Source organism: Neoarius graeffei, chromosome 19 (genome assembly GCF_027579695.1).
Source record: "Neoarius graeffei isolate fNeoGra1 chromosome 19, fNeoGra1.pri, whole genome shotgun sequence".
Taxonomy (NCBI): domain Eukaryota; kingdom Metazoa; phylum Chordata; class Actinopteri; order Siluriformes; family Ariidae; genus Neoarius; species Neoarius graeffei.
Genome location: NC_083587.1, coordinates 43447288 through 43474880, shown reverse-complemented (window position 1 = coordinate 43474880; position 27593 = coordinate 43447288). Strand labels below are relative to the sequence as shown.

Below are 27593 nucleotides of genomic sequence, written 5' to 3'. Positions count from 1 at the left end.
ACAGATATATTTAATTTGTTGTGTTTATTTTGTGTGTGTGTGTGTGTGTTACTATAGGAAAATGATGCAGTCTGTGGGGCATCAGGAAGTACACATGGCGTTGTGTGTGCACATGATGAGCAGTTCAGGGCAGGAGCATGCAGGCTGCTTGCTCCTAAGTGGAGAGGTGCTTTTTATTGTGAGTGTGTGTGAAGACACACAACAACAGGCCTTTCCTATCACTGAGGTACAGTGCGTACAGGATGCACGCAACCCTGAAAACCTCACACTCACTCTGCAGCAGCATCGAGTTACCAGCGATAGTGAGGTAAATGCTTTTTCTTTTTTTCTGACTGCCTCACACAAAATGATCCATTTTCAGTATTTTCACTTTCTATCTCTCAGGGTGACGGTGTTCGTGAGCGCTTATCTGAGCAGCAGTACCGCTGGTTGATGGACTACGTAATGTGTGTGTCACAGTACTTCTCCCCTTCCTCACTCTTCCAGCCATCAGTCACCATGTCTGCCAAACCGGCCTCAAGTATTACCAAAACTTATCATTACCGTGCAGACCCTGCCTACATCCAAGTCTTCATCTGTAAATTCAACATGGTGAAGAACAAGGCACTGGGCATTGGCTTCAACTGAGAATATTTAGTGTGTCCTCTGGTGCACATGTATAAGCATAGAATTAGTGAGTGATAATCCTAGCAGTGACTTCTACATCAACAGCCACTGATGACCTGTGGTAACATGTCAGCCTTGATCGTCTCTGACTGATTGTTATACAGATTTAAATTTGTGAGTAATTCAGAGTAAGCATGGAAAAAAAAAATCCAGAGACGTGGAAAGAAGAGAGGCAAAAGCAGTTGAATAAGAAAATGGAGAAACTTCTCAGCATTATCAAGTTAATTTTATTGAAGATAAAACCAAAGCCTAAAGCACTTAATTCAGTCTTGAGCGTATCTCTTCTTTATATTAATTTGGCATCCTTTAAACGCCACAGCAACATGAAGGTAAAAGGCAGAAAGAACCCAAGGCGTTTGCTGTTTGCCCCTTGCCTTGAAAAATGAAAAGTCAAAAACTCTGCATCGAGTTGGAGTTGAATGCCACGTTTGTTACAGATGTTTAAATAAGAGCGAATTGTTTAAATTGCATATTTCAATGTTTACATCGAAGACAAAGCTGCATTTAAATGGATGAGGATGCACACACTGGTTATATTATGTTGTGCGTATCATTCTGTTTACGCTTATGCCATATTTTTATGCTGCGAAAAATGGTTGGTAAATATAGTTATTGTGTGAAAGTTCCATTTAAAATTATGTGGTTGTGTCCAAGCTATTTGGGAGTCTTTTTCTCTGACTGCGGGGGGAAATAAACATTTTAATTTGGACTGTTTTTAAACCTTATTAGCCATTGCAAATGGTACTTGTGCACACTTTTTAATGATATGTACAGTATATAGATATTCTGATTACAAAAAGTAAAAATGTGCCCAAATCTCTTGCCTTGAGCCTTTATTTTCCCAAAATATCACATTTACTCAAGCATTCAGACCCTGTACTTGGTATTTCGTTGATGAACCTCCCTTGCGAGCAATTACAAAACATTCATTTCTATACAACTATATACACAACAATCATTAATAGTGGTGAAGATTTAATTTAAACTTTGAGAGGGTACATGAACCCTGCAGGACATCAGCTGGACCCTCTCCCATGAGTAGGGGTGCCACTCAGAACTTTGTTCCCACAGGTACTGGAAAAGACAAATTAATAACTGTATTTACAGGCTGAATAAGAACACTATCTCTTCCTTTGCTTACTGCACAATCATGTGCACGCAGGTGACTTTTCAACCCAGCTTCCATCTTGGATGAACGTTTGCAGATGTGATACTTGAACTTTGCAACTTTCGAAACTGCTGGCTGAGGAACATCTTTGTGCATTTTGGAGTGCCTAGTCAACCCACCAGCTGACTTACAAACACAGACAGGTGGACGTGGTGGCAAAACTTCCTCATAAACTGCTTGGTTTTGCCTCTGCTCATGGGATTTGAGGTGGTTTACCAAGCCTGCTCTTGACAGAAGGAAATGTCCACATACAGTGGTGCTTGAAAGTTTGTGAACCCTTTAGAATTTTCTATATTTCTGCATAAATATGACCTAAAACAACATCAGATTTTCACACAAGTCCTAAAAGTAGATAAAGAGAACCCAGTTAAACAAATGAGACAAAAATATTACACTTGGTCATTGGATCATTTTGCTCAATAAATAAATCTTGCATATCTGTGAGTGGCAAAAGTATGTGAACCTTTGCATTCAGTATCTGGTGTGACCCCCTTGTGCAGCAATAACTGCAACTAAATGTTTCTGGTAACTGTTGAACAGTCCTGCACACCGGCTTGGAGGAATTTTAGCCCATTCCTCCGTACAGAACAGCTTCAACTCTGGGATGTTGGTGGGTTTCCACACATGAACTGCTCGCTTCAGGTCCTTCCACAACATTTCGACTGGATTAAGGTCAGGACTTTGACTTGGCCATTCCAAAACATTAACTTTATTCTTCTTTAACCATTCTTTGGTAGAACGACTTGTGTGCTTAGGGTTGTTGTCTTGCTGCGTGACCCACCTTCTCTTGAGATTCAGTTCATGGACAGATGTCCTGACATTTTCCTTTAGAATTTGCTGGTATAATTCAGAATTCATTGTTCCATCAATGATGGCAAGCTGTCCTGGCTCAGATGCAGCAAAACAGGCCCAAACCATGACACTACCACCACCATGTTTCACAGATGGGATAAGGTTCTTATGCTGGAATGCAGTGTTTTCCTTTCTCCAAACATAATGCTTCTCATTTAAACCAAAAAGTTCGATTTTGGTCTCATCTGTCCACAAAACATTTTTCCAATAGCCTTCTGGCTTGTCCACGTGATCTTGAGCAAACTGCAAACGAGCAGCAATGTTCTTTTTGGAGAGCAGTGGCTTTCTCCTCACAATCCTGCCATGCACACCATTGTTGTTCAGTGTTCTCCTGATGGTGGACTCATGAACATTAACATTAGCCAATGTGAGCAGGGGTGCAGATCCGATGTCAGGATTGAGGGGGGGCACAAAAGTGATTTTTTTTTTTTTGCCCGTATGCAACTCGTACCATGCACCCATAAATCACAACTTCGTAGAGGCTCGCCACATCATTCAAAAAGTACTGCACAGGGAATCATTTGTCTGAAAATACATTTGTTTGTACAATTTTGAATAATTTAGGGGATTTTTATTGGGGGGGACAATTCATGTTTTTCGGAAATTGGGGGGGGTCATGTCCCCACCATTCCCCCCGGGATCTGCACCCATGAATGTGAGAGAGGCCTTCAGTTGCTTAGAAGTTACCCTGGGGTCCTTTGTGACCTCGCCGACTATTACACGCCTTGCTCTTGGAGTGATCTTTGTTGGTCGACCACTCCTGGGGAGGATAACAATGGTCTTGAATTTCCTCCATTTGTACACAATCTGTCTGACTGTGGATTGGTGGAGTCCAAACTCTTTAGAGATGGTTTTATAACCACCTTTCTCAGTACTTGTGCTACATGCTCTCTCAAGGACAATGTTGTCTGGTGTGTAAGAGGTCCATCTGATGTTTAGGATTCTCCAGGTGCAGTTCTGATGAAAACTTTCCAGTTGCTTAGTATGATGCCTGTAGGTTGTCCATGTTTCAGATCCATACAACAAAGTTGAAAGGACACAGGCCTTGTACACCCTGAGTTTTGTGTTTGTTGTGATCCCATGATCAGGTCAGACTCATTTCTCGAGTTTCCCCAAAAGCAGACTGAAAGTCCATACTCTTGATTTAAAAATAAGGGAGAAAGTGTGTGTATATAGGATATTACACAGTTGCGCAAAGATATGAAGTTTATCTTTGAGTGGTGAACATTCACAAGTGAGCAAAGCGGACGAGTAAAAATATTTTCAACACGAGAAGATAAACTTCATATCTTCACGCCACCATGTAATGCTCTTTATATTATATGGACACACCCAATAAATAAAATCTCATTATCTCTAGCCGCTTTATCCTTCTACAGGGTCGCAGGCAAGCTGGAGCCTATCCCAGCTGACTACGGGTGAAAGGTGGGGTACACCCTGGACAAGTCGCCAGGTCATCACAGGGCTGACACATAGACACAGACAACCATTCACATTCACACCTACGGTCAAGAAGACTAACAACACTATATGCATTGAGGGAGACGACCCCTTAAAAGTTTGGGAAACCCATTTTTGCAACCTCCTCAACGTCGATCAAAGCACAAATGTTGGAGTTGATCAGCCTATTGAAAAGATTTTTGACATCTTTCAAGAAATTCCAACAGGAGAACTCACACAAGCTGAGGTTGATTCATCTCTTAAATCGATGAAAAACGGAAAAGCTCCTGGGTTGGATGGATTACCACCAGAGTTTTGGAAATTACCTAAAGTTAGAAAGCAACTGCGCAAGTTTTGTAATCGGACATACTTCGGCAGTCGGCCTGAAGAATGGGGCTTTTCTGGTCTCGTACCTGTGCCTAAAAAGGGCAATCTGCGACTTCCAGATAACTACTGCAGTATTGCTTTGTCACAAATTGCCTCTAAAGTTTTCAGCCGTTGCGTTGTTGCATTCCAATTAAAATGATGATTTGAGAGCAGGACTAAAAGCATGACTTCATGGAAATCATTTTGTTTTGTCCTAAGGGTTTGCAAACTTTTTTGTTAGTACTCAGATTTAGTATTTCCTCTTTCCTCACAATCAGGAACTAAAACAGGTCTGAGGATGTTGATAAAGTAATGCATGTTGAGGAAGGCTTAATCACTACAGAAAAGTGTCCTGACGGAACGCGAATGATGACGCAGTGCCGGTTTGGTTCTTACCACTTAATATTTCTTCTAGTGGTTGCCACAACAGAATGCAAATGTGAGTTTGACATTTACTTATTCACAATTGATCACTATTGTTTTGTATTATTATCTGCATATCTACATACTGTATTAATATCTACATCCCTGTTCTTCATGGTTCTGGTTTGGGGCTGCCTTGAGTTCTTGTATGATGGATTTTTGCACTTGTTACTCAGTTTATTGAACTGGTCAGTTGTTTAATATACACACATTTACAATTTGTTGGTGTAAAACCAGATTATATTTTTTGGGAATTAGGAATTAAAATTAGCCAAGTATCAACAAAACACTGCTAGGGTCAAGAGTTTATAAGAATCTTAAATACCTTGTGCTCTTTTATTTAGCGTCAAGGACATCTCAGTAAGGACTAAAGGCAGTGCATACAGACAGAAATACAGACATAAGTAGTTGTATGTCATATCATATGCACTGGCATACAGACAGAAATACTAGCCAGATATTGTACAATGTATAATTACATTTTCCCCATGCCTAATGACTATATAAGACACACTTATATGTTACTAACAAACTTTTTAAACAAGGGGGGGAGAACCTTAGCACTTCTGTTTTCTGAAATTGTAACTCCTACCCCAGATGTTCAGCTTCTCTTTCTCATATCCTATTAACTACATCTCAGAGGTTCAGAGGAGCACACAGTTCAGCTTTTTTTGTAGCCAGAAGGTGCAAAGTATTCTACACTGCCTCAGTACAGACCATGAGCCAGCTGCTCTTACTGTAACTCTTAACATACTCCTACAGTGGTGCTTGAAAGTTTGTGAACCCTTTAGAATTTTCTATATTTCTGCATAAATATGACCTAAACTAAAATGGCGGCGTGTACACACGCAGCGGCTCCTCTCTGTCCCGACAGAACGGTGTTTTCGTGGTTTTTGTGTTTTAAAACAAGGTGTATCTGTTCGTCTTTGTCGCGTCTATCAGTCTTAAGGCGCACATACTCCCGTGAGTTTCTGCTCGACATCCGCAGAACCATATTCACGGATATAAATCCAACGGACACGGAAGTACTATGTGACTACGGTTTGCTCCGGAGGCCTGCTCAACCACCGACCCCCACTCCTGCATCCAGCCCACAGTGGAGGCAGAACATGCGGAAGTGGAAGAGGGGCAAGCACGGAGGTATCCGGGCTAGCGGCTAGTCCTCGCTGGCCGGCTATTCCTACCATCACTCTGGCCAACAAGCTGGATTATGTCCGCCTACTCCGCTCATCTTTTAAAGGCCCGGTCCCACTGCACTTACGGATGCAAAGAGGATGTAAAACGTAAAAAAAAATCTTTGCCATCCGTTGGAAAACGCTATGCATCCGTTGTGTACTCATTGCATACGTGCTTCATACGCTCTATCCATCGAGCATCCGTCCACTGTGATTTCATCCGCGCAAAAAGTTTTGAGCTGCACAAAACTTTTAGGCCCGGTCACACAGCGCTTTACGGCTTTATCACGGCCAAAACCCGTCAAAAAGTGCTCTCCCGTGAAGCAGACGATGTTGTTCGTGTTGATGTCGAAGTTAAGACGTGTTACAGTCGATATACAGACGTGACAGGACGCAGGGGAAAATCGGAACGGCGTCGGACGCGGCAAAAAGTTTTGGACTGCTCAAAACTTTAGACCGCGGACAACCACGGCCGGCACACGTGGTAAAGACGTGCAACACACGTGAAAAACACGTGATAATCAGTGTCCCGGCCGTTATTAAAACTTGGGGAGACGTGGTAAGACGCGAAAGTTTGGCGGTCTATCACGGGCAGAGCACGGTCATCGGACGGGTGTTACGCGTTGGTATCACGGGATATAGCGTGTGTTTAGCGGCTTATCACTGAGAAATGGATTTTTCCGCGTACATAGCACTGTCTAAGCCCGTTAAACGACGTCTCAAACAAGTTCTAAATTCGATTGATCACTGTCTAATCACTTCTGCATCACTTCTGATTTGCGGCATGTATAAATACCGTAATTTTCTGAGACCTCGGCACTTGCAGTCTAGATGTCAAGGGGTGAACATGAACCCTCAACGCTGTGATGTCCTCATCTTAATGCTCCAGCACCAACAGAACCAACTGATACAGGCTCAACATATCCTTGCTGAGAGAAGAAGAAGAAGGAGGAGGAGGAGGGTGGTACGGAACATCTGGGTGCGTGGCTGGACTTGGTTAGCTGTGCTTAGGCAGTGCTGCAGCAGTGAAACAGCCGCCGACGGCCATACCCCGTACAAAGTACGGCAAAGCCAAAATTGACCAAAAATTAGCACTTACGACCACGTCCACCAGATTTTTGTATCTTTTTGTACGTGATATAGACGCGGAGTGCTGTGTGACCGCCCCTTTTAGAACGGATGAACTTTCCGCCGTGTACGATGTAAATCCGCGACATATACGAGCAACAAACGTTCTATGTCCGTTATCATCCGTTAAACGTCTGCTGTATCCTCTCTGCATCCTCTGGGCATCCTCGCAACTCACATCCGCTGCAGCTGAAAACGGAAAGAGGGAGGAAAGATAAGGTACATGAAACGTCTATTCATCGTTAGTAGCACGGAAATAGAAAGGATGTAAGCGTATGCATCTCGTATATAAAGTATTCAAAACGGACAAAGCGTTTATATCTGGGATGTATCTCGTATATTTAGGATGTCTGGAGTATGTCTAGAGTATGTAGAAGGACACCTAGCGGACAATCGATATTTTGTATAAAAAGGGGGAGAAAATCATCTAGTAGTAGAGATGTATCGATGTAGCCGCCAGCACGTCTTTCCGCTTTATGCTGACGGCGTGCGTGCTGCATCCCTTTATTTCCGCGGAGCAGACGCAATTCATACCCCCCGCATGCGCAGTGAACAGTCTGCATCCGATATGCATCCGCGCAACATCCCCTTTGTTTCCGTTAGGCGTACGTGATGCATCCCCTTCATCTGCTATGCATCCGCTCTTTCTGCTATGCGTCCGCTTCTCAGTTATCACCGGTAACCCCTTCGGAGCTGTCATCCACTTCCATCCGCTTTCATCCGCTAGGCTTCCTATGAACATGCGTTTAACATCCCCGCTATATACTACCCACGTCCGTTCTTTTCCGTTCTGTTTTCGCAAATTTTCACCAATTTTGTCCATTTCTGGAGCGGATGAAAACGGATAGAGCCACCCCCGAAATTTTGCTCGTCCGCTGTGTCCTTTTTGCATACGTTTTGTGTCCATCGGCCAGTGGGACCGGGCCTTAAGTCTGTGAGTGAGTGTTGTGTCCTTGTGTTTGTGGAAACATGGCTTAACGACAGCGTCCCGGACTGTGCCATTCAGCTAGCCCAGCTAACATGCTACCAGTCAGACAGAGCGCTAGTCGAGGGAGGGGGGGAAGACTCACGGCGGAGGACTCTGTGTTTATATCAGTGATGCCTGGTGCCGCGATGCTGTTGTGGTCTGCAAACACTGCTCACCACTAGTGGAGTTTAGAATTATTAAGTGCAGGCCATTCTACCTGCCAAGGGAATTTACAGCCATATTGCTGGTAGCAATATACATCCCTCCCGGCTCCAATAACAACAGGAGTGAAGCACTGAATGAACTCTATCAGCACATCAGTGAGCAGCAGACAGCCCACCCAGATGCTTTCCTCATCCTGGCTGGGGATTTCAACCATGCAAACCCCAAGAGCGCGTTTCCAAAACTCTGTGGACATATATCAACTTTCCCACATGTGGAAACAATACTCTGGACAATGTTTACACCATGCACAGAGGCCCCTACAAAGCCCTTCCCCACCTTGGGGCCTCAGATCACTCCACTATTATGCTAATGCCAGCATACAGGCTGCTGGTTAAAGTCATTAAACCAGCTACAAAGCAGGTACGTGTGTGGCCAGAGGGGTCCTCAGAGGCACTCCAGGACTGTTTTTCCACCACTGACTGGAGCATGTTCAGACAGGCGGCCACCTACAACACCACCACAGATCTCCAGGAGTACATGGAGACCGTCACTGCCTACATGAGGAAGTGCATGGATGACATTGCAGTCACCAGAACCATCTCCATTCAGGCTAATCAGAAGCCATGGCTGACAGGGGAAGTCCACAGGCTCCTGAGGGCTCGGAGCACCGCCTTCAGAGCTGGGGACGAGGTGGGCCTGAGGACAGCTAGGGCCAACTTGTCACGAGGCATCAGGGTGGCCAAGAGACAGTATTCTAGGAATATTGCTGACTACTTCAATGACAGCAGAGACACCAGGAACCTGTGGTGGGGGATTCAGACCATCACAGACTACAAGCCCTCGCCGCAGACCTGTGACAACTCCACCTCTCTGCTGAATCAGTTGAACGACTTCTTCGCTCGCTTTGAGGCAGACAACAGCTCCACGGCGCAGAAGACCTCACCACCTCCCGGTGACCAGGTGTTGACGCTGTCCCTAGACAGCGTGAGGAGAGCTCTCAGGACGACAAATGCATGGAAAGCCCCAGGTCCTGATAATATTCCTGGTCGTGTCCTGAGAGACTGTGCCGAGGAGCTCACAGATGTCTTTACAGACATCTTCAACATCTCGTTGAGCCAGGCTGTTGTCCCCACATGCCTTAAAGCCACCACCATCATCCCGGTCCCAAAGAAGCCGTCTCCCTCCTGCTTCAATGACTACCGCCCTGTCGCACTCACTCCCATCCTCATGAAGTGCTTCGAGCAGCTAGTCATGTGGCATATCAAGTCTGCCCTCCCCCCCCGCCCTGGACCCTTTCCAGTTTGCATATCAGTCCAACCGTTCGACCGATGACACCATCACCACTGCCCTCCACTCAGCCCTCACCCACCTGGAGACAAAAAACTCGTACGTCAGAATGCTGTTCATAGACTTCAGCTCAGCATTCAACACAATCATTCCTCAGCAGCTCATTCATAAGCTGGACCAGCTGGGACTCAACACCTCCCTGTGCAATTGGCTGCTGGACTTCCTGACGGGGAGACCACAGGCTGTATGGGTCAGCAGCAACTCCTCCAGCACCATCACGTTGAACATGGGGGGGCCCCCCAAGGATGTGTGCTGAGCCCCCTCCTCTTCACTCTGCTGACCCAAGACTGCACACCAACATCCAGCTCCAACCTCTTCATTAAGTTTGCGGACGATACAACTGTGGTGGGTCTCATCAACAATGGCGATGAGATAATCTACAGGAGTGAGGTGAGCCACCTGGCCATGTGGTACAAGGACAACAATCTCTGCCTGAACGTGGACAAGATGAAGGAGATTGTTGTGGACTTCAGGAGAGCCCACACCCGGCATGCTCCACTATCTATCGACGGTGCTGCAGTGGAGAGTGTGAGCAGCACCAAGTTTCTGGGTGTGCACATCTCTGAAGACCTGTCCTGGAGCAACAACACTGCATCACTGGTCAAAAAAGCCCAACAGCGTCTGTACTTCCTCCACAAACTGAGGAGAGCAAGAGCCCCGGCCCCCATCATGCACACATTTTACAGAGGCACCATCGAGAACATCCTGACCAGCTGCATCACCATGTGGTACAGCGTCTGCACCGTGTCCTGCTGCAAGACTCTGCAGCGCATCGTGAGAGCAGCTGAGAGGATCATGGGTGTCTCTCTCCCTTCTCTTATGGATATCTATAACTCCTGCCTCACCCGAAAAGCCATCAGGATTGCAGGTGACCCCACCCACCCATCTCACAGCCTCTTCAGCCTGCTGCTGTCGGGGAGGAGACTGCAGAGTCTCCGGGCCAAAACCAGCAGGCTCAAGGACAGTTTCTTTCACCAGGCAGTCAGGAGGCTCAAATCCCTCCCTGTTCTGCCCCTCCTCCCCCCTCTGCCCCCTGCCACAGATTCTGCCCGCACCCCCCCCCCGCCCCCCCTTCAGCATCTGACATCATGTCACCCTCACAGTCCCCCCCCCCCCCAACACACACACACACACACTCAACATTCATTCGCACACTGAACTCAGGGACTGCACATTTCACTTTACCTCGCTCATTTGCACTATTCCACACTACCTCACTTTAACAGCTATTAGTTTATTGTTTATACTGCTTATTTCATGTTTACCTGCTATACCTCAAGTGCCCTTGACTGTTTATTTTATGTCTGTTTGCTCCTATATATATATATATATATATATATATATATATATATATATATATATATATATTAGTGTGTGTGTATTCAGTTATTCTATTTTTATTTATTGCATTGCCTGTTTGCACCGTGGGTCAGAGAGGACTGAAATTTCATCTGTGCTGTACCGTATGTCGAGCATGTATAGCATATTTGACAATAAAAGTTGACTTGACTAAAACATTATCAGATTTTCACTGGTATAGTCCTAAAAGTAGATAAAGAGAACCCAGTTAAACAAATGAGACAAAAAATATATACTTGGTCATTTATTTATTGAGGAAAATGATCCAATATTACATATCTGTGAGTAGCAAAAGTATGTGAACCTCTAGGATTAGCAGTTAATTTGAAGGTGAAATTAGAGTCGGGTGTTTTCAATCAATGGGGTGACAATCAGCTGTGAGTAGGCACCCTGTTTTATTTAAAGAACAGGGATCTCTCAAAGTCTGATCTTCACAAATGTTTGTGGAAGTGTATCATGGCACGAACAAAGGAGATTTCTGAGGACCTCAGAAAAAGCGTTGTTGATGTTTGTCAGGCTGGAAAAGGTTATAAAACCATCTCTAAAGAGTTTGGACTCCACCAATCCACAGTCAGACAGATTCTGTACAAATGGAGGAAATTCAAGACCATTGTCACCCTCCCCAGGAGTGGTCGACCAACAAAGATCACTCCAAGAGCAAGGCGTGTAATAGTCGGCGAGGTCACAAAGGACCCCAGGGTAACTTCTAAGCAACTGAAGGCCTCCTTCACTTTGGCGAATGCTAATGTTCATGAGTCCACCATCAGGAGAACACTGAACAACAGTGGTGTGCATGGCAGGGTTGCAAGGAGAGAGCCACTGCTCTCCAAAAAGAACATTGCTGCTTGTCTGCAGTTTGCTAAAGATCACGTGGACAAGCCAGAAGGCTATTGGAAAAATGTTTTGTGGATGGATGAGACCAAAATAGAACTTTTTGGTTTAAATGACAAGCGTTATGTTTGGAGAAAGGAAAACACTGCATTTCAGCATAAAAACCTTATCCCATCTGTGAAACATGGTGGTGGTAGTGTCATGGTTTGGGCCTGTTTTGCTGCATCTGGGCCAGGACGGTTTGCCATTGTTGTTGGAACAATGAATTCTGAATTATACCAGCGAATTCTAAAGGAAAATGTCAGGACATCTGTCCATGAACTGAATCTCAAGAGAAGGTGGGTCATGCAGCAAGACAACGACCATAAGCGCACAAGTCGTTCTACCAAAGAATGGTTAAAGAAGAATAAAGTTAATGTTTTGGAATGGCCAAGTCAAAGTCCTGACCTTAATCCAATCGAAATGTTGTGGAAGGACCTGAAGCGAGCAGTTCATGTGAGGAAACCCACCAACATCCCAGAGTTGAAGCTGTTCTGTACGGAGGAACGGGCTAAAATTCCTTCAAGCCGGTGTGAAGGACTGATCAACAGTTACCGAAACTGTTTAGCTGCAGTTATTGCAAGGGGGTCACACCAGATACTGAATGCAAAGGTTCACATACTTTTGCCACTCACAGATATGGAATATTGGATCATTTTCCTCAATAAATAAATGACCAAGTATAATATTTTGTCTCATTTGTTTAACTGGGTTCTCTTTATCTACTTTTAGGACTTGTGTGAAAATCTGATGTTTTAGATCATATTTATGCAGAAATATAGAAAATTCTAAAGGGTTCACAAACTTTCAAGCACCACTGTAGATGACAATAAAACAAAAACACTTCTACCTCATGGACACTGTAACAGCAGAGCAGCCTGCGATGGTCTGTTTGGAAGGAATTAAGCAAGTGCTGTTTGTGTTGCAGAACATGATTTTCTCAGATGGTGGCTGCTGTAAATGTGAGGTCCAGCATGGTTTTTGTAAAGTTCTGTTGTGGTGCTGGGCTGGATATGTTTTCAATTAATTATACTGTAATTGTATATTGTACCAGTTGTGATTTTGTCAGTACACTGAAATCAGATGAGTTTGCTAATGATCTGTGGGATACTAATTTGGTTTCATGTATGTTCAAATATCTACTTTTTTAAAGCTTTATTAATAAACATTATAACTTGATTTTTACCTATTTGATGGTGAGTGTTCACATCAAATGCACCTGCTATTTAAATGCACCTCCTGTTTTTGTCTCTTCTTTCTTGTACCCAGCGTGTGACATTTTGAACAGCACTGAGGCAGTGCTGAATTCAATAATTAAACTTACATGCCCTTTACAACCATGGACTGAATTCACACAGATCTTTTGGGAAGTTCTTCAAGGTGAAAGAGTTGGTTCGGTAACCAACTGCTCCTGCACCACAGAAGCCAATCACAACAGAGCCAATCGACTTCTGTGTAAAGTAAGAACAGTGCAGGATTTACAAAAAGGAACTGGATCACTGATTATTAGTCCTGTGGAGATGACAGATGCAGTTTGGTATCGATGTTACGTGGAAAGCAGAACTAGTTCTTATTGTTCTCAAGTCAAGATTGTTGTCAAAGGTTTGTTTCTCAAGAAATTTGGTTTTCAGAAATAATGTTTAGTTGTAGGACTTAATAATAGTAGTCTTTATTATTACTACTATTAAAGTACGATGAACTACATAATAATAATAATAATAATAATAATAATAATCTATGTAAATATAAGTGTATGTGGATATAATTTGGGGATTTCATGCCGTTTCTCATATCTTTTCAGATGAGCCTCAACTTCAGACTCCGATTAAAGGTAAAGTAGGATCACTGTGGTTTGTGTATTCAAATAGAAACCATCATTTGGTTAGTGATATTGAGTTCACAAAATTTTAAAAGAACATCTGTAATCAAACTGCATGAGATATAAATTGGGAAAAAACTTGACATGCAGTTTAATTTCAGCAGCTTTCTCTCTGTGGGCTGTCTATATTTAAGCATTTTAAATGTGTGTCCATGAGAGGACCAGGCAGGGATGATGCATGTCATCTCACCAATTTCAATGAGACTTGGTCAGTTTGAAAGGTACACCGAAAAACATTTTGAATGAAACCAGGAGAGTTAGACACCCCCTGGTTTTGGGGAAAAATCCTGAATAAAACCCCTAAAAAATGTACAAAAAGATGATGTCCTCCTCCAGTTTTTGTTAGGTATGCCCAATGTCACCTAAAGAGTAAGAACAGCATACATTTTGCACTGGGTACGACTCCAGAAAGACTAACTATGACAGCATAACTAAAAGGGGAGAACCAGAAGGTAACACACACAAGTAAGGGCAACTATGTTCTCACACACATCTGTTCTAAAATGTACGCTTACATACACACGTATGCTTTACAATCAGCAATGAGCTCACATGTTACAACAAATCGCCCCAGTATTTGGAAAAACCAAACATGCTCTGGTGATCATGAACAATAAAAATGCTGGTTATGTATGTAATCATGGTTCTATGAAGGAGTGGAAGACTGTCAGAGGCAGTCGATAAACTAGTGGAATTTCTCGCACGCTCACGCATTGGTTGAGAAACATGTATAAACTTCTGTCATCACGTAACCGTGACACCATGAGACACAGTATAAATACTGGTCGCAGGTCATGATGTTCTCAATGGTTATTCTTGCCCTTCATAGTGACCAGAGACTCTGGTGGTCTTCCACGCCTTCATAGAATCATGGTTACATATGTAACCAGCGTTCTATTTCCGTCCTTACAGACTGCCAGAGGCTAGTGGAAGACGTACTTTGCTAACTATGTCACAAGGAAGCTTATTCAGAATCAGTAAGACAGTTGAAAGCACAGCTGTGTGTGTCAGAGGGAGTGATGCCACATTCAGACTATAAAACCTGGTGAACGTGCTAGGAGAAGACCACGTTGCAGTCGAATAGATATCAACAGAAGGACACCACACAATGCTGCCCAGGAAGCTGCTATAGCCCGAGTTGAGTGCCTCTTCAACGATGCAGGAGCTGAAACATGCAAGGATCTCTCTGGAAGCTAGCTACAGAGGAAAGCAAGCACACAAGAGCATTCCCAAGGACCAATTTCAGGCAGTGTGAGCCTTCTAGTGGCTCCCAGATGGGCCCTCAAAGCATCAAAGAAGAGTCCGCTTCTCTGAGAAAGTTAAGAGCTACTTAGAGTGTGTTCATTGATGGCAAGGAGACTGGCAGGAAAGCAAACTGGAGACATCTCTTCAAAAATGCGAGCATGCAATGCTAATGGGCATAAAGAGTTCCAAAAGGAGGAGTGGCTTACTGCTGATCAGAGAGCTCGATATTTTTGCAGATTGTCTGTTTTTTACAGAAGTGGAAGGTTGATGATTGATCAGGCAAACATCAGCCCGGAAGAAGACTTTGTTGGTGACGCCGACGAGATGACCACTAGACTTGAGATCTAGAGAGTTGGAGCTTTAGTTCTGCAATTACATCTCTCTCTCTCTTTTAAATTGTACAAACTTGTGTCCCATGATTATCTTGATCATCATTACCATCACCATCAAGGTTGTTTTATTATTATTATTATTATTATTATTATTATTATTATTATGAGAACTTGTCTAGCTTGGCACATCTCTGCATTACCAACAAAATTTGTACACTGCGGTCATGTCACACAATAAATGCCAATTATTTATTACTGTACATTGTCGTGCTCTTGATGTTTTGTGCATTTGTTTTCCTTGGGGAATATAAACTGTAGTTTGCTGATTAGATCAGGCGAGACTTTGAATTGAAAAAAAAAAATTCTGATTAAATGCTGCCTCTTTCCTCTCTCTCTTGTTTTTTGTTTTGTCAGTTACCTACGCTTGACCAGATGTTAACATTACAAGCCCACAAACTGAGAAGGTCAAGTCAAGAAATAAGTTATGCAAAATTTGCAGCAGAGAGAAGATTCATCATAAATCCAAGTTCTCAAGCAACTAAATAGTCGGATAATTCTGTTCATTTGAAATAAGTTATGCAAAATTTGCAGCAGAATGAGAAAATTGACCAAAGTGGGTATTTTCACAGAGGGGAATCTGTAAAATATTGCTTAAGAATGGCCAATAAAAACTATTTTTCAGATCTTATTGTACTCAGGACATTTAATACTTCCTTAGACTTAGATTAGTCTTGTAATTTTTTCTAGTTAATAGCTTTAACAGTATCTTATTTACTAAGTAGATACCCTTTTTTTGTTGGTTTTTTTTTTGGGGGGGCGGAAGGTTAGGTCATATTAATAAGTCAGTTCTAGTGCAAAAAAATTCAAACAGCTGAGTATTGCTTGTTTAAAATATTACTTGGTTGTGTTGAAATCCATGTTGAAGAGGGACATCAACTTTTTGTACTTTTTTTTTAGGGGTTTTATTCAGATTTTTGCTCCAAAACCTTTGTGTGTGGTCTAACTCCCTCTGGTTTCATTCAAAATTGTTACCATTTTGGCTACTTGAGTTTTTAATTGAACCCTTTATTGAAATCGGTGAGATGACCTGTATCACCCCTGCCTGGTCTTCTCATGAACACACTCTTAAACATAACAATGGAAATTGATATCTTCCTGAAAGATTATATTACTGTTATGGATGCACACTTATAGCTGGCTTTTCAAAACAAATTGACCATAACAAATTTGGCCTAACAAATGTGTTATAGCCAGTTTGTTTTGAAAAGCCAGCTATAAGAAGAGTATGAGTGCATCCATAACGGTAATTATAAGTTTCAGGACAACTATGCAGGGTTGCCAGGTCTCAGCAAAACCTTCATCCAATGTATATATCAAAAACTACACAAAAAATTGACCTGAAACTAACCCAGAAATTTCAAGCATTGGAAAAGGGAGGGGGAAGCTTTTTCTTATACTGTCTTACACTTTTTTTTGTTTCATACTTTTCTTCTTTGCATGAATTTGCAGTCCCCCCACCTCTCAAATAGCCCCTGCTCGCATGCAATTTTTACTCTGCATCTGCTCAAAAACCTTCCCTCTCTCCCAAATAGCTCCTGCTTGCACCCAAACTGCTTTTGGGTACTTGTAAATCTTCTGCTCACAGATTTCTTCACACGCTCTTGGATTTTAGTGATACAACCCGACCAAAATTCACCAACCAATAGAATGCAAGGTATGACGTTAACCAATGAAAGTCACTACCTCCTTGGGTGTGTTCACTTTACCTGTATGTGAAATGAAAAAATACCACTTTCAAATTGAAAGAGCATACTCTTGATTAAAGATAGGAATAAAACTCCATAAGGCTACTGTCACAAATCCCACTCAGAGCATGGTACTTTTAGCCATGTGTTTATTGTGATATTTGTTTATTTTTACGTCCTGGTCCTGTGGTGTCATGTGTTATCATTCTAATTTTCCACCTATTTCCTGTTTAGTTCCCTAAATACTTTGCCTGTTTATACCCTCATGTTTCTGATTCTCTTGGTAAAGTTTGGTTCCATCTACAGTACCAGTCAAAGTTTGAGCAAACCTACTCATTCGTAGGTTTCTCTGGATTTTCAGACTTTTCTACATTGTAGAACAGTACTGAAGACATCAAAACTATGAAAAAAACATATGGAACATATATGGAATTATGTAGTAAACAAGGTGTTAAAAGATGTTTCATATTTTAGATTCTTCAAAATGGCCACTGTTTACCTTCATGAAAGCTTTGCACACTCTTGGCATTATCTTAACCAGCTTCATGAGGTAGTCACGTGGAATGCTTTTCAATTAACAGGTGTGTCTTGTCAAAAGTTAATTAGTGGAATATCTGGTCTTCTTAATGCATTCGAGACCATCAAACAGTAAATACTAAACAATAAAAATAGACTAAATAGCCCTATTCCACAACTGTAGTAACCCATGTTATGTTAAGAACCACTCAACTAAGTAACGAGAAGCAACAGTACATCATTATTTTAAAACATGAAGTGTCTTTTAATTAAGAACAATAAAAAGTCCAAACTTTTGACTGGTACTGTATATGTGCATTACCAAGCCTCCCCATCCCTGTTTCCACTGGTCCTGTATTTTTGCTTTATTTTTAAGTTGATTGATTTACTGATTTTGATCCTTGCCAGTCTCTCATGTTTGTGAAAATGGATTATTCATTTATGATGCTGCATGCCTGTGTTTCAACCTCTGCTATGCACTATTTCGTCTTTACCCTTATTAAACACTTTGATTTTACACACTTGCATCTTGCAATTTCTCTATGCACGTTACAGCTACAGAAATGCCATTTGCACTTCATTTACTTTTTCTTTGCCAGTGTTTGCAATAACTCATTAGATTTAATTCGGATAATTCATTTTGAAACAAGATCTTGGCAGCTGCAGACTATTTTATTTTTAAACTTTCCTAATGTTGAGGCCCATGCATTTGATTTTTAAACTGCAACTAAAATTTCTCTCTTTTTTTTTTTTTAGAATGCAAACGCATCAGTCCATTTGAAGCAGTGCTGAACTCAACAGTTATGCTTGTATGTCCTGTGGCCAGATCAAATCTTGGTGCCCCACAGTTAATCTGGGGGACTCTTGAAGCAGATGTGACTGTTCCTATAACCCGCTGTCCTTCACATTGCACCTCCAGTGGAGCCCAGAAACCACTCTGTGAGAGAGCTAAAACGATGGAGAATGGGTCACTGATTATTAGTCCTGTGGAGTCCACAGATTCTCAGTGGTTCTGGTGTGCACTTGCAGTAAAGTCCACATCATGTTATACATTTAAGCTTACTGTCAAAGGTTTGTTTCAAAATGCTTCATTTTGTCACAAATATGACCACATATTTGACTTCCTTAGGTTTTAGTTATTGCCCTAAGCCTGGGAGCTTTATAGTTGATGTTAACATTACCTAAAGCCGCTGGCCTGTATCTGCATGATTTTATGCATTGCGCTGCTGGCACATGATTGGCTAATTAGATAATTATATGAATGGGTAATGTATAGGTGTACTGTGTTGCAGTTGTAATTTACATGGCACTTGTTAGGTGCTGGAACACATGCATTGAATACAATTATTTTGTGCCACCAATTTGAATAAACAATGCTAAATTTAACCTCCTAGGGCTTAGCGGTCACATGCGTGGACAGCACTTTATGGAAATTCGGAACAAGAATCCACATATGTGGACATACTTTTTCTCTAAAAGTACATCTTATCAAAAGATGATGCTTAGTTTTTATTCTAATCAGGTTCTAATAAGCCCAAATAGCAAAGAGAAATAAAAAATGCATGTAAAAAAACAGCTTGGGCCTTAGGAGGTTAAGAAAGGTAACTAAATAAAGTTTTTAATTTGACTCCCCTTTGTGTCTACTTGACAGTACTTCACATGGTCTGTGATCTAACTTCTTTTGCATTTGTCTTTAGATAAGGTCTCTCCTCATCTGATAATTACAGGTAAGACTTGGTTGTGTTTTATTTATATTACAGATTATTATTACAATATCAGCTAATATAATAAAACCATAATTGAATGCTAAATTGGAGCAGTTTCAGGGTTGGTATTGTACATTAAAAAATCTGACAGGTTTAAACTTAACATTGATTAACCTATTAGTGGTACCCAAAACAAAAACACCACAATGTTGTCCCTCAGGATTCTTGATGGTAAAAAGAAATAACCAGGATGAAACTGACTTTTTATTACCCATTTGAATGGAGCTTTTTATTCCCGTCTTCATACGTGGTGTGTCTGTCCTGCCGTCTTTCTGTCCTTATGCAATAATCATGTCAGGCCCATCCACACATATGGATATTTTTGAAAACAGTTTTTTCAATGCATTTTGCCAGTTTCATTTGTGGAGAATTTTTAAAATGGTGTATACTGTTTTTATGTGGACGGGAACAGTTCATGTTCTTGAAAATACTGACATCACAGCATGAGCCCATTGTGGATTTGCATAGGACTCTATTTATTATGGCTGCTGAGGAAGATGTTAATTTATGGTAACTTTCTATTTGATGACGTGTTTAATTTCAAGTTATTTTATTATTACATGATTGTGTGAAGGGGCAAGAATATGAATGCATCCAGTGTTTCCCACAGACCAGGTAGCAATTTGTGGTGCTCCACTGTGCTGATGAGGGAATTGTGTGCGGTGGTGTCGTGGCGATCGGTGGAGTCGGTCATTGGGGTGTATGCAAAGTGTTTACAGCGGGCGGTGTTCAAACACACAGTATTTTTCTTCAGAGTCACCTGCTGGGACTATTTTAAAGCTACAAGAAGCATTTGAGATTATTCAGTTCAATCTAAATTCTTTTAAGTTCTTTAAGAGAAGACAGCTAAAACAATTTTTACCAGAACCCTGCCTGGTTTCATTCCTCGACCCAACTTTACATTACAGGACAGGCCATTAGTTTGCTGGGCTTGATGTTGGTGGGAAACCTGTCTTTTAAATTTATGAAAATTACTCACCAAAATTGAAGTTAAAGTTTAGTTTTTACCTTAGTTTTTTGCCTTTTTGGTGGCAATCTTTCAATCATTCTTTAGTTGACATTCAAGGAATAAATTGCAAAAAACAAACTGGAGGTTTTTATTTTAAATATTGAACTCAACACTTACCTCAACCAATACTATAAAGTATAATGTAACAACAAAATAATAATAAAATAAAATATCATAATTAGATGTAAGAAACCGCTTAAGGTAACACCAAGGCAACTAACAATAATGAAAAAAGCATTACCCTAATTGGTGCAAAGCCTGCATGCCCTATCAGAACATTTAATTCTGCGTGGCTTCCTGAAAAAAAAACTCAAGTGCCCTATGCGAGCAGTATGCATGGAGAGGAGGAGTGGGCGAATCAGCTGCCAGTGTGTGCGTATCAGTGATGCAGTGATGGTTTATCTACTTCACTAATAAAGATGTTTCTTAAAATATTCAGATTTTATGCTTCAGATAGCATCAACTAGGCATCCCCACGAGTATAACAACATTTTATTTAGACTAGTGGGAAATCCTTATTTATTGTGAATGTCAAGCCATTATTAATAACTTGCATGAATGCTGAAGCGGGATAAACGGGATAATGCAATAAGGCCGGTTCCTCGCGTCAAGCTGCTACTGTATGCATCAAATTTGGTTTATAGCCTGACTCAGGGATGTCCATTTCCTGTAAGCCAAGAAGGCTATGATAAAGCTCATCACGAGCATGACGCAGGCTACCTTTTAAAATAAGGGTTTGGAAGGCGAATCGGGAAGGCTGCGTTATTTTTAATTAGCCTAACAGGCCTACTTGCTGTCCGGGTATATGCGCAACGGTAGGCCTGTGTACACGCCTCTCTGTCTCTGTGTGTGGGTGTGCGCGCGCGTGAACGAGAAGAAAGAGCACTATGAATGAACAGAACGATACGCAACGGAATTTTTTTTTTTAAATTATGAGTCTGATTGTGTGGCGATAGGAATCCATTGTGTGGCGCTGCGCCACACAATGGTTTATGTATGGGAAATCCTGGCATCACTCAGGTGGTACAAACCATACTGTGAATGAAGATTTGGATAAGACCTGGTCCAGCAACTGGTGGGACAGTTTCTAATCAGAGATTTTCATGGCTGGAAAGTTTATTTCCATATTTAACCTTTCTAGTGTTCAATGCTCTCTTAAACAATCTCCAGTAAAAGTTCCTGAATTCATTCTCTGTTTGCTTAGCAAAAGACACTCACAGTAGTCTACTGTATAATGAAGTAGCAGCACAGTGCATTCTTCTTCTGTAGTGCTGGATGGCAGAGAAAGGTGACCTGGAAAATAATGCTTAGTGACCATGTGTGGAATTGACCCCACTATACACAATAATGTTTATGGTATTTTTATTTATTTTTTGAACTCCTGCTTGTGTGGATAATGACTAGGTTTTCTAGAAGCTGGGGACAGCATCAGTTTTGTACTCTGTGCCTCAGTGTTGATCATCTCAGTTGCTGGAATGGATGTACAGTGATGCAAGTTGGGAGCTAGACATGATCCAAGTGCCACAGCTCAGTAAAGCTGTTTGCAGTAAATGGTATGAACAGTGAAGGATGTCCAGAGTAGAAGGCCAGAGGAGAGCTCCGAGTCCCTCAAGACAAGTGGATGGCCTAGTGTCAGACATGGTTCAGCTGAAATCTATGAGGCTGAAGCAGAAGCCACATGCAGAGTGTGTCCATGGCTTTTGGTGAAGTGTTTGACAAAGCCCTGAAGCTGACTTCTCCTTTTATTCCTCATCTGAAGAAGATGAGGATGCTATGACTGTGACTGGAAAATGAACTATGTGGACAACTGAACATTACACACATATGAGTTTGTTGGATATTCCATTCTCAAACCATCAATATGGAGTGCTCTAATATAGATCTTAGAACCTAGAAATAGGTTCCATTTGCAGCTAACCCCAAATACCATAGACCGAAACACATCTTTGTTCCAGTGAGAATGGCAAGAGCTCCACATTCTCTGGAAGCATTTCTGTCAGGAAGGAGAGGTCAAAGGGCACGTTAGCCTGTTAGTATTTGGGTAGCCCAGTTGGCTCTTAAGTTCTTCTCACTTTTTTCTGTGACATTGTAACATCCCGAGCTGTTGAGCTGTTTTGACAACACATTGACTGTCAGGTACATAAATCGCCTGTGATCACCTGACTAAAAAAAAGAAAAAAACATTCTCCATCCCACATGCTGCCTCCATAAGTCGGCACGCCATCAGTTAGTCTCATAGAAAGTGGCTTACCCGTCAGATCAGTGCAAAGGTGTGGAAGTGTCAATGTAAAAAAACCTCATATGCTCAGGAGAGTGGCATTTCTGCCCTCAGGTGATGCAGCAGATCTGGGAAATTCACCCAGGCACAACTTTTTGCCAACACCGAGTACGATTCTCTCTGGTGTAGCTGAAAAATGGCCCATGACAAACCTAGCAGCCTATTGTACTATGGTTTGGAACTGAAACTCAGTTCCAAATTGGAACTAAATCCAAAATGCCAGGTCCCAGGTACCCATGAAAATTGAATTTTGGTTCTACGATAACCCTTTATTATTGCAAACAAAGGCGACATATCTGCAAGGATGTACATAGGTCTCTGCCGAGACCTGTCTATGCGAACGCATCAATGCAACAGCATGTCCATTTGTTTAGAGACAATCTAGCCACGTGGCCCTAAATTCATTAATTGTTCTATTAAAAAAAAAAAAAAAACTAATAAAATTGGAAGTCTGTGATTCAAATTCAGTAGCTTTTGGTCCACCAAACAAAAAATAATTGGGTGTCAGGGAAAATTCTTTTTATGACCTACACTTGAAAAAATCTGAAAGGCAGTCTACCTTTAAATCCAAATGCCAACTTTTTTTTCTTTTTTAAATAAAGCCGGACAGTGTACAACTCTTACAATACACATTACATCCTGTTAAATATATGAAGACTTCTGCAATTTTTTTTAACTGTCAAATATTATTCAGTCAACATCTCATGTTGACTTGAAGAAAATGGAAAAGAATCTATCATTTCAGTTTTGCTTTTACTCATTGTTTCTGCTCAAGGTACCACTTCCTTATCACAACTTTGTCATTGTTCACTCAGTGGAGTCTGAAACAAAATTAATATGGACTTTTTTCATACTTGCAGCTGATGGTGATTCACATCCAACACAAGACCCACAGGAGCAAACAAATGGCAGCAATGGTACAGACCTCAGTTCTAATGCCACAGTGAGCATGATAACCTCAGCAACCTTTGTTTTCCTCTTTGTGGCCATGCTGGTTGGAGTATACATCTATTTCAGGAAAAAGAAAAGCATGCATGAAGGTTTGAACATTTTTCCTCACTGTCTCCCAGTCGTTCTAATGTCTAGTAATAATATAATTTAAAGGACATGTTTGAAGTGCCTTAAATTTTATTATTAACTGAAGTCTCTAGCCAGAATTATAAAATAAAGATGATATACATTAAAAAACACAGGTCATATGTCCACTCATGATGTCTCCTTATTAATAAGAATATAATTTAACAACACTGTTTATCAGAATGCTGTAATTAGTTGCTATTGTCATTAATATCTGGACCCAAGTTAGGCACAACAATGAAGGGGTGCAACAGAAAGTTACTGTGGCAGATCCTATGTATGGGCGGAGCACAGAAGACGGCAGGCCAGAACTGAGTTCACAAAACTCTTTTTATTCAGCTTATTTAAACACTCACACACACACACACACATCAGCCGTCTGGTTCGGGAGAGCCCCTCTGCTCTCGCTCTCCCTCCTTAAGTAGGGCACGGTCACTGGGAAGACACACCAACACAGGTTAATTGCTCTCAGGTGTCGTGATTCTGCCACTTACCTTCCCTGACTCCACCCTCCTGTCACAGACCAGTGCTTGACCACACCCCCGCTGCCACATACCCCCACCGCCCGACTCAGGCTGGGCGGCCGTCCGGCCTGCAGCCGAACCCCCCCCCCCCAATGGGAGAGGAAGTCCGCCACGACCATCTGTGCCCCCGGCCTGTGGACCACCTTGAAATTAAAGGGTTGGAGTGCCAGATACCAACGGGTGATCCGCGCGTTGGCATCCGTCATGCGGTGGAGCCACTGGAGGGGCGCGTGGTCCGAACAGAGGGTGAAAGGGCGCCCCAGCAGGTAGTACCGGAGGGCGAGGACCGCCCACTTGATGGCCAGACACTCTTTCTCTATGGTGCTGTAGCGCCCCTCACGCACCGACAGCTTCCTGCTGATGTACAGGACAGGGCGGTCCTCCCCCTCCACCTCCTGGGACAAAACCGCCCCCAGCCCTCTGTCCGACGCATCGGTCTGCAACATAAAGGGGAAAGAAAAGTCAGGGGAGTGTAAAAGTGGCCCCCCACACAGTGCAGCCTTTACCTCAGAAAAAGCCCGCTGGCATTGCTCCGTCCACTGGACCAGATCTGGTGCCCCCTTTTTAGTGAGATCAGTCAGCGGGCTGGTGACGTCCGAATAATTAGGTATAAACCTACGATAATAGCCAGCCAGCCAGCCCCAGGAACTGTCTCACCCCCTTTTTGGTCTTGGGCCTCGGGCAGGCTGCAATTGCTGCGGTCTTGTTAATTTGGGGACACACCTGCCCGTTGCCCAAGTGGAAGCCCAGATACCGTACTTCCACCCGCCCAATCGCACACTTCTTCGGGTTGGCTGTGAGACCCGCTCGCCTCAGCAACCTAAGGATGGCCCTTAGGTGTTCAAGGTGCCTCGGCCAGTCATTACTATATATGATGATGTCGTCGAGGTAGGCGGCTGCATAGGTGGCGTGGGGGCGGAGGACCCTGTCCATCAGCCGCTGAAACGTAGCGGGTGCCCCAAACAGCCCAAACGGAAGTGTGACGAATTGGTGTAAACCAAACGGTGTGGAAAAGGCCATTTTTTCTCGGGATAGTGGAGTCAAGGGGATCTGCCAATATCCCTTCGTCAAATCCAGTGTCGAATAAAAGCGAGCCGTGCCGAGTCGATCGAGCAACTCATCAATACAAGGCATTGGGTACGCGTTGAATTTAGACACCGCGTTGACTTTTCTATAGTCTACACAGAACCGGACCAACCCGTCGGCCTTGGGTACCAAGACCACCGGGCTGCTCCAGTCACTGTGGGACTCCTCGACGATGCCCATTTCGAGCATGGTCTCAAATTTCTCCCGAACCACCTTTTTTTTGTGTTCGGGTAGCCTGTAAGGGCGGCTACGCACTACCACCCCCGGGGGCGTCTCTATGTGGTACTCTATGAGGTTAGTGCGACCGGGCAGGGGCGAGAACACATCCTAAAACTCGGTCTGCAACTGGGCGACCTCCGTGAGTTGGGTCGGGGAGAGGTGGTCTCCACAGGGGACCGGAGAGGTACGTGATGCCAATGCCCCTTTTTGAACCTCCGGCCCCAGCTCTGCCTTCTCCAGAACCACCGACACCAACGCCATGGAGACCTCCTCATTCCAAAGTTTAAGCAGATTGAGGTGGTAAATCTGTAGCGCCCCACCCCTGTCCATTCGCCTCACCTCATAGCTGACGTCCCCGACTCGCCGTGTGACCTCAAAGGATCCTTGCCACTTGGCGATCAATTTGGAGCTCGACGTGGGCAACAGTACGAGTACCTTATCTCCCGGTGTGAACTCCCTAAGGCGCGTACCCTTGTTGTACAGGCAGGCTTGCCGTTCTTGGGCCTGCTGCAAATTCTCCTGGGTTAGGTGGGTGAGGGTGTGGAGTTTTGCACGCAGGTCCATAGCATATTGAATTTCATTTTTGCTTTGTGAAGGTCCCTCCTCCCAATTTTCCCGCAGCACATCTAGAATGCCGCGCAGCTTACGCCCATATAATAATTCGAACGGGGAGAACCCCGTGGAGGCTTGGGGGACCTCTCACACTGAAAACAGCAAGGGCTCGAGCCACTTATCCCAATTACGTGCGTCCTTACTTACGAATTTTTTAATTATATTCTTAAGGGTGCGATTGAACCGTTCCACTAAACCGTCCGTTTGTGGGTGATGCACGCTGGTGCGGATCGGCTTAATCCCCAATAACCCATACAGTTCGTGCAGTGTCCGTGACATAAACGTGGTGCCTTGATCAGTCAGAATCTCTTTCGGGATTCCAACTTGGGAGATGACGTGGAAGAGTGCCTCCGCAATACTGCGTGCTGAGATATTGCGCAGAGGCACTGCTTCCGGGTATCGCGTTGCACCAGAACTAATATAAAGCGGTACCCTCGTGCTGACCGATCTAATGGCCCGACGAGATCCATTCCAACTCTTTCAAACGGGGTCTCGATTAATGGAAGAGGGCGCAAAGGCGCTTTTGGAATGGCCGCTGGATTCACTAACTGGCACTCGCGGCACGCTGTACACCACCTACGGACATCCCTGTGAATCCCCGGCCAATAGAATTGGGCCATTATTCGGGCTAGTGTCTTATCCTGCCCTAGGTGTCCAGCCATGGGATTAAAGTGAGCCGCCTGGAATACCAATTCCCGGCGGCTCTTTGACATTAAAAGCTGCGTGACTCGCTCTTTAGTTTGAGTGTCCTGCGTCACTCGGTATAACCTATCCTTCATAATCGTGAAGTAGGGGAAGGACGGGGTGGCGTTCGGCTGGAGCGTTTGACCATCGATTACTCTCACTTGGTCAAATGCATGTCGCAGAGTTTTGTCTCGCGACTGCTCTAATGGGAAATCTGCGAGGGATTCCCCAATAGAGAGAGGAGGGGCCGGCGGCTCCTCACTCTGACGCGGAGATGACGTAGACGGCTCTGTGACAGCTGCTCCCGCCAAAGCGACACCGGGACCTCCCCCTGTTAAATGGCAGGACCCACTCTCTACTAAGCGTGTCATTAAACCCCGAAATCCCGGCCAATAAGTCCCCAAAATTAAAGAGTGGGTAAGGCGAGGATTAACCGCCGCCTTCACTATAAATTTTTCCCCTCGGAAAAAAATGTGGACTGACACCAAAGGGTAGCTGTGAACGTCCCCGTGCACACACAATACCTTCACCCCCTGTGCACCCCCCAATGCCTCGTGTTGCACCAGGCTTTGGTGAATTGAGGTCTGATTACAACCAGAATCCACCAACGCCTGATATGTATCCCCTTGGATACTCACCAGTATGCGATATGCTCCGGCCCGATCGAGGGCGGCTTCTGGTGCGTCGGGGATCCA

At 43.4% G+C, this 27593-nt stretch overlaps 2 protein-coding genes across 8 annotated transcripts in view; both read left to right on the top strand.

Moving 5' to 3' along the window:
- LOC132867290 (intermembrane lipid transfer protein VPS13B-like) overlaps nt 1-1473 on the top strand; it is a 335496-nt gene extending 334023 nt beyond the window's left edge. For all 7 annotated transcript variants that reach the window (XM_060900109.1, XM_060900106.1, XM_060900105.1 and 4 more), the window contains 2 exons: nt 58-307; nt 385-1473. In XM_060900109.1, coding sequence (XP_060756092.1) covers nt 58-307; nt 385-627 — 493 coding nt within the window. In that variant the 3' untranslated portion in view covers nt 628-1473. The remainder of the gene's footprint in view (nt 1-57; nt 308-384) is intronic.
- Nucleotides 1474-4847: 3374 nt separating this feature from the next.
- The window catches only part of LOC132867295 (uncharacterized), a 33177-nt gene continuing 10431 nt past the window's right edge, over nt 4848-27593 (top strand). Inside the window, exons 1-6 of the mRNA XM_060900112.1 lie at nt 4848-4931; nt 13196-13528; nt 13728-13757; nt 18400-18714; nt 19341-19370; nt 23557-23736. Coding sequence (XP_060756095.1) covers nt 4859-4931; nt 13196-13528; nt 13728-13757; nt 18400-18714; nt 19341-19370; nt 23557-23736 — 961 coding nt within the window. The 5' untranslated portion in view covers nt 4848-4858. The remainder of the gene's footprint in view (nt 4932-13195; nt 13529-13727; nt 13758-18399; nt 18715-19340; nt 19371-23556; nt 23737-27593) is intronic.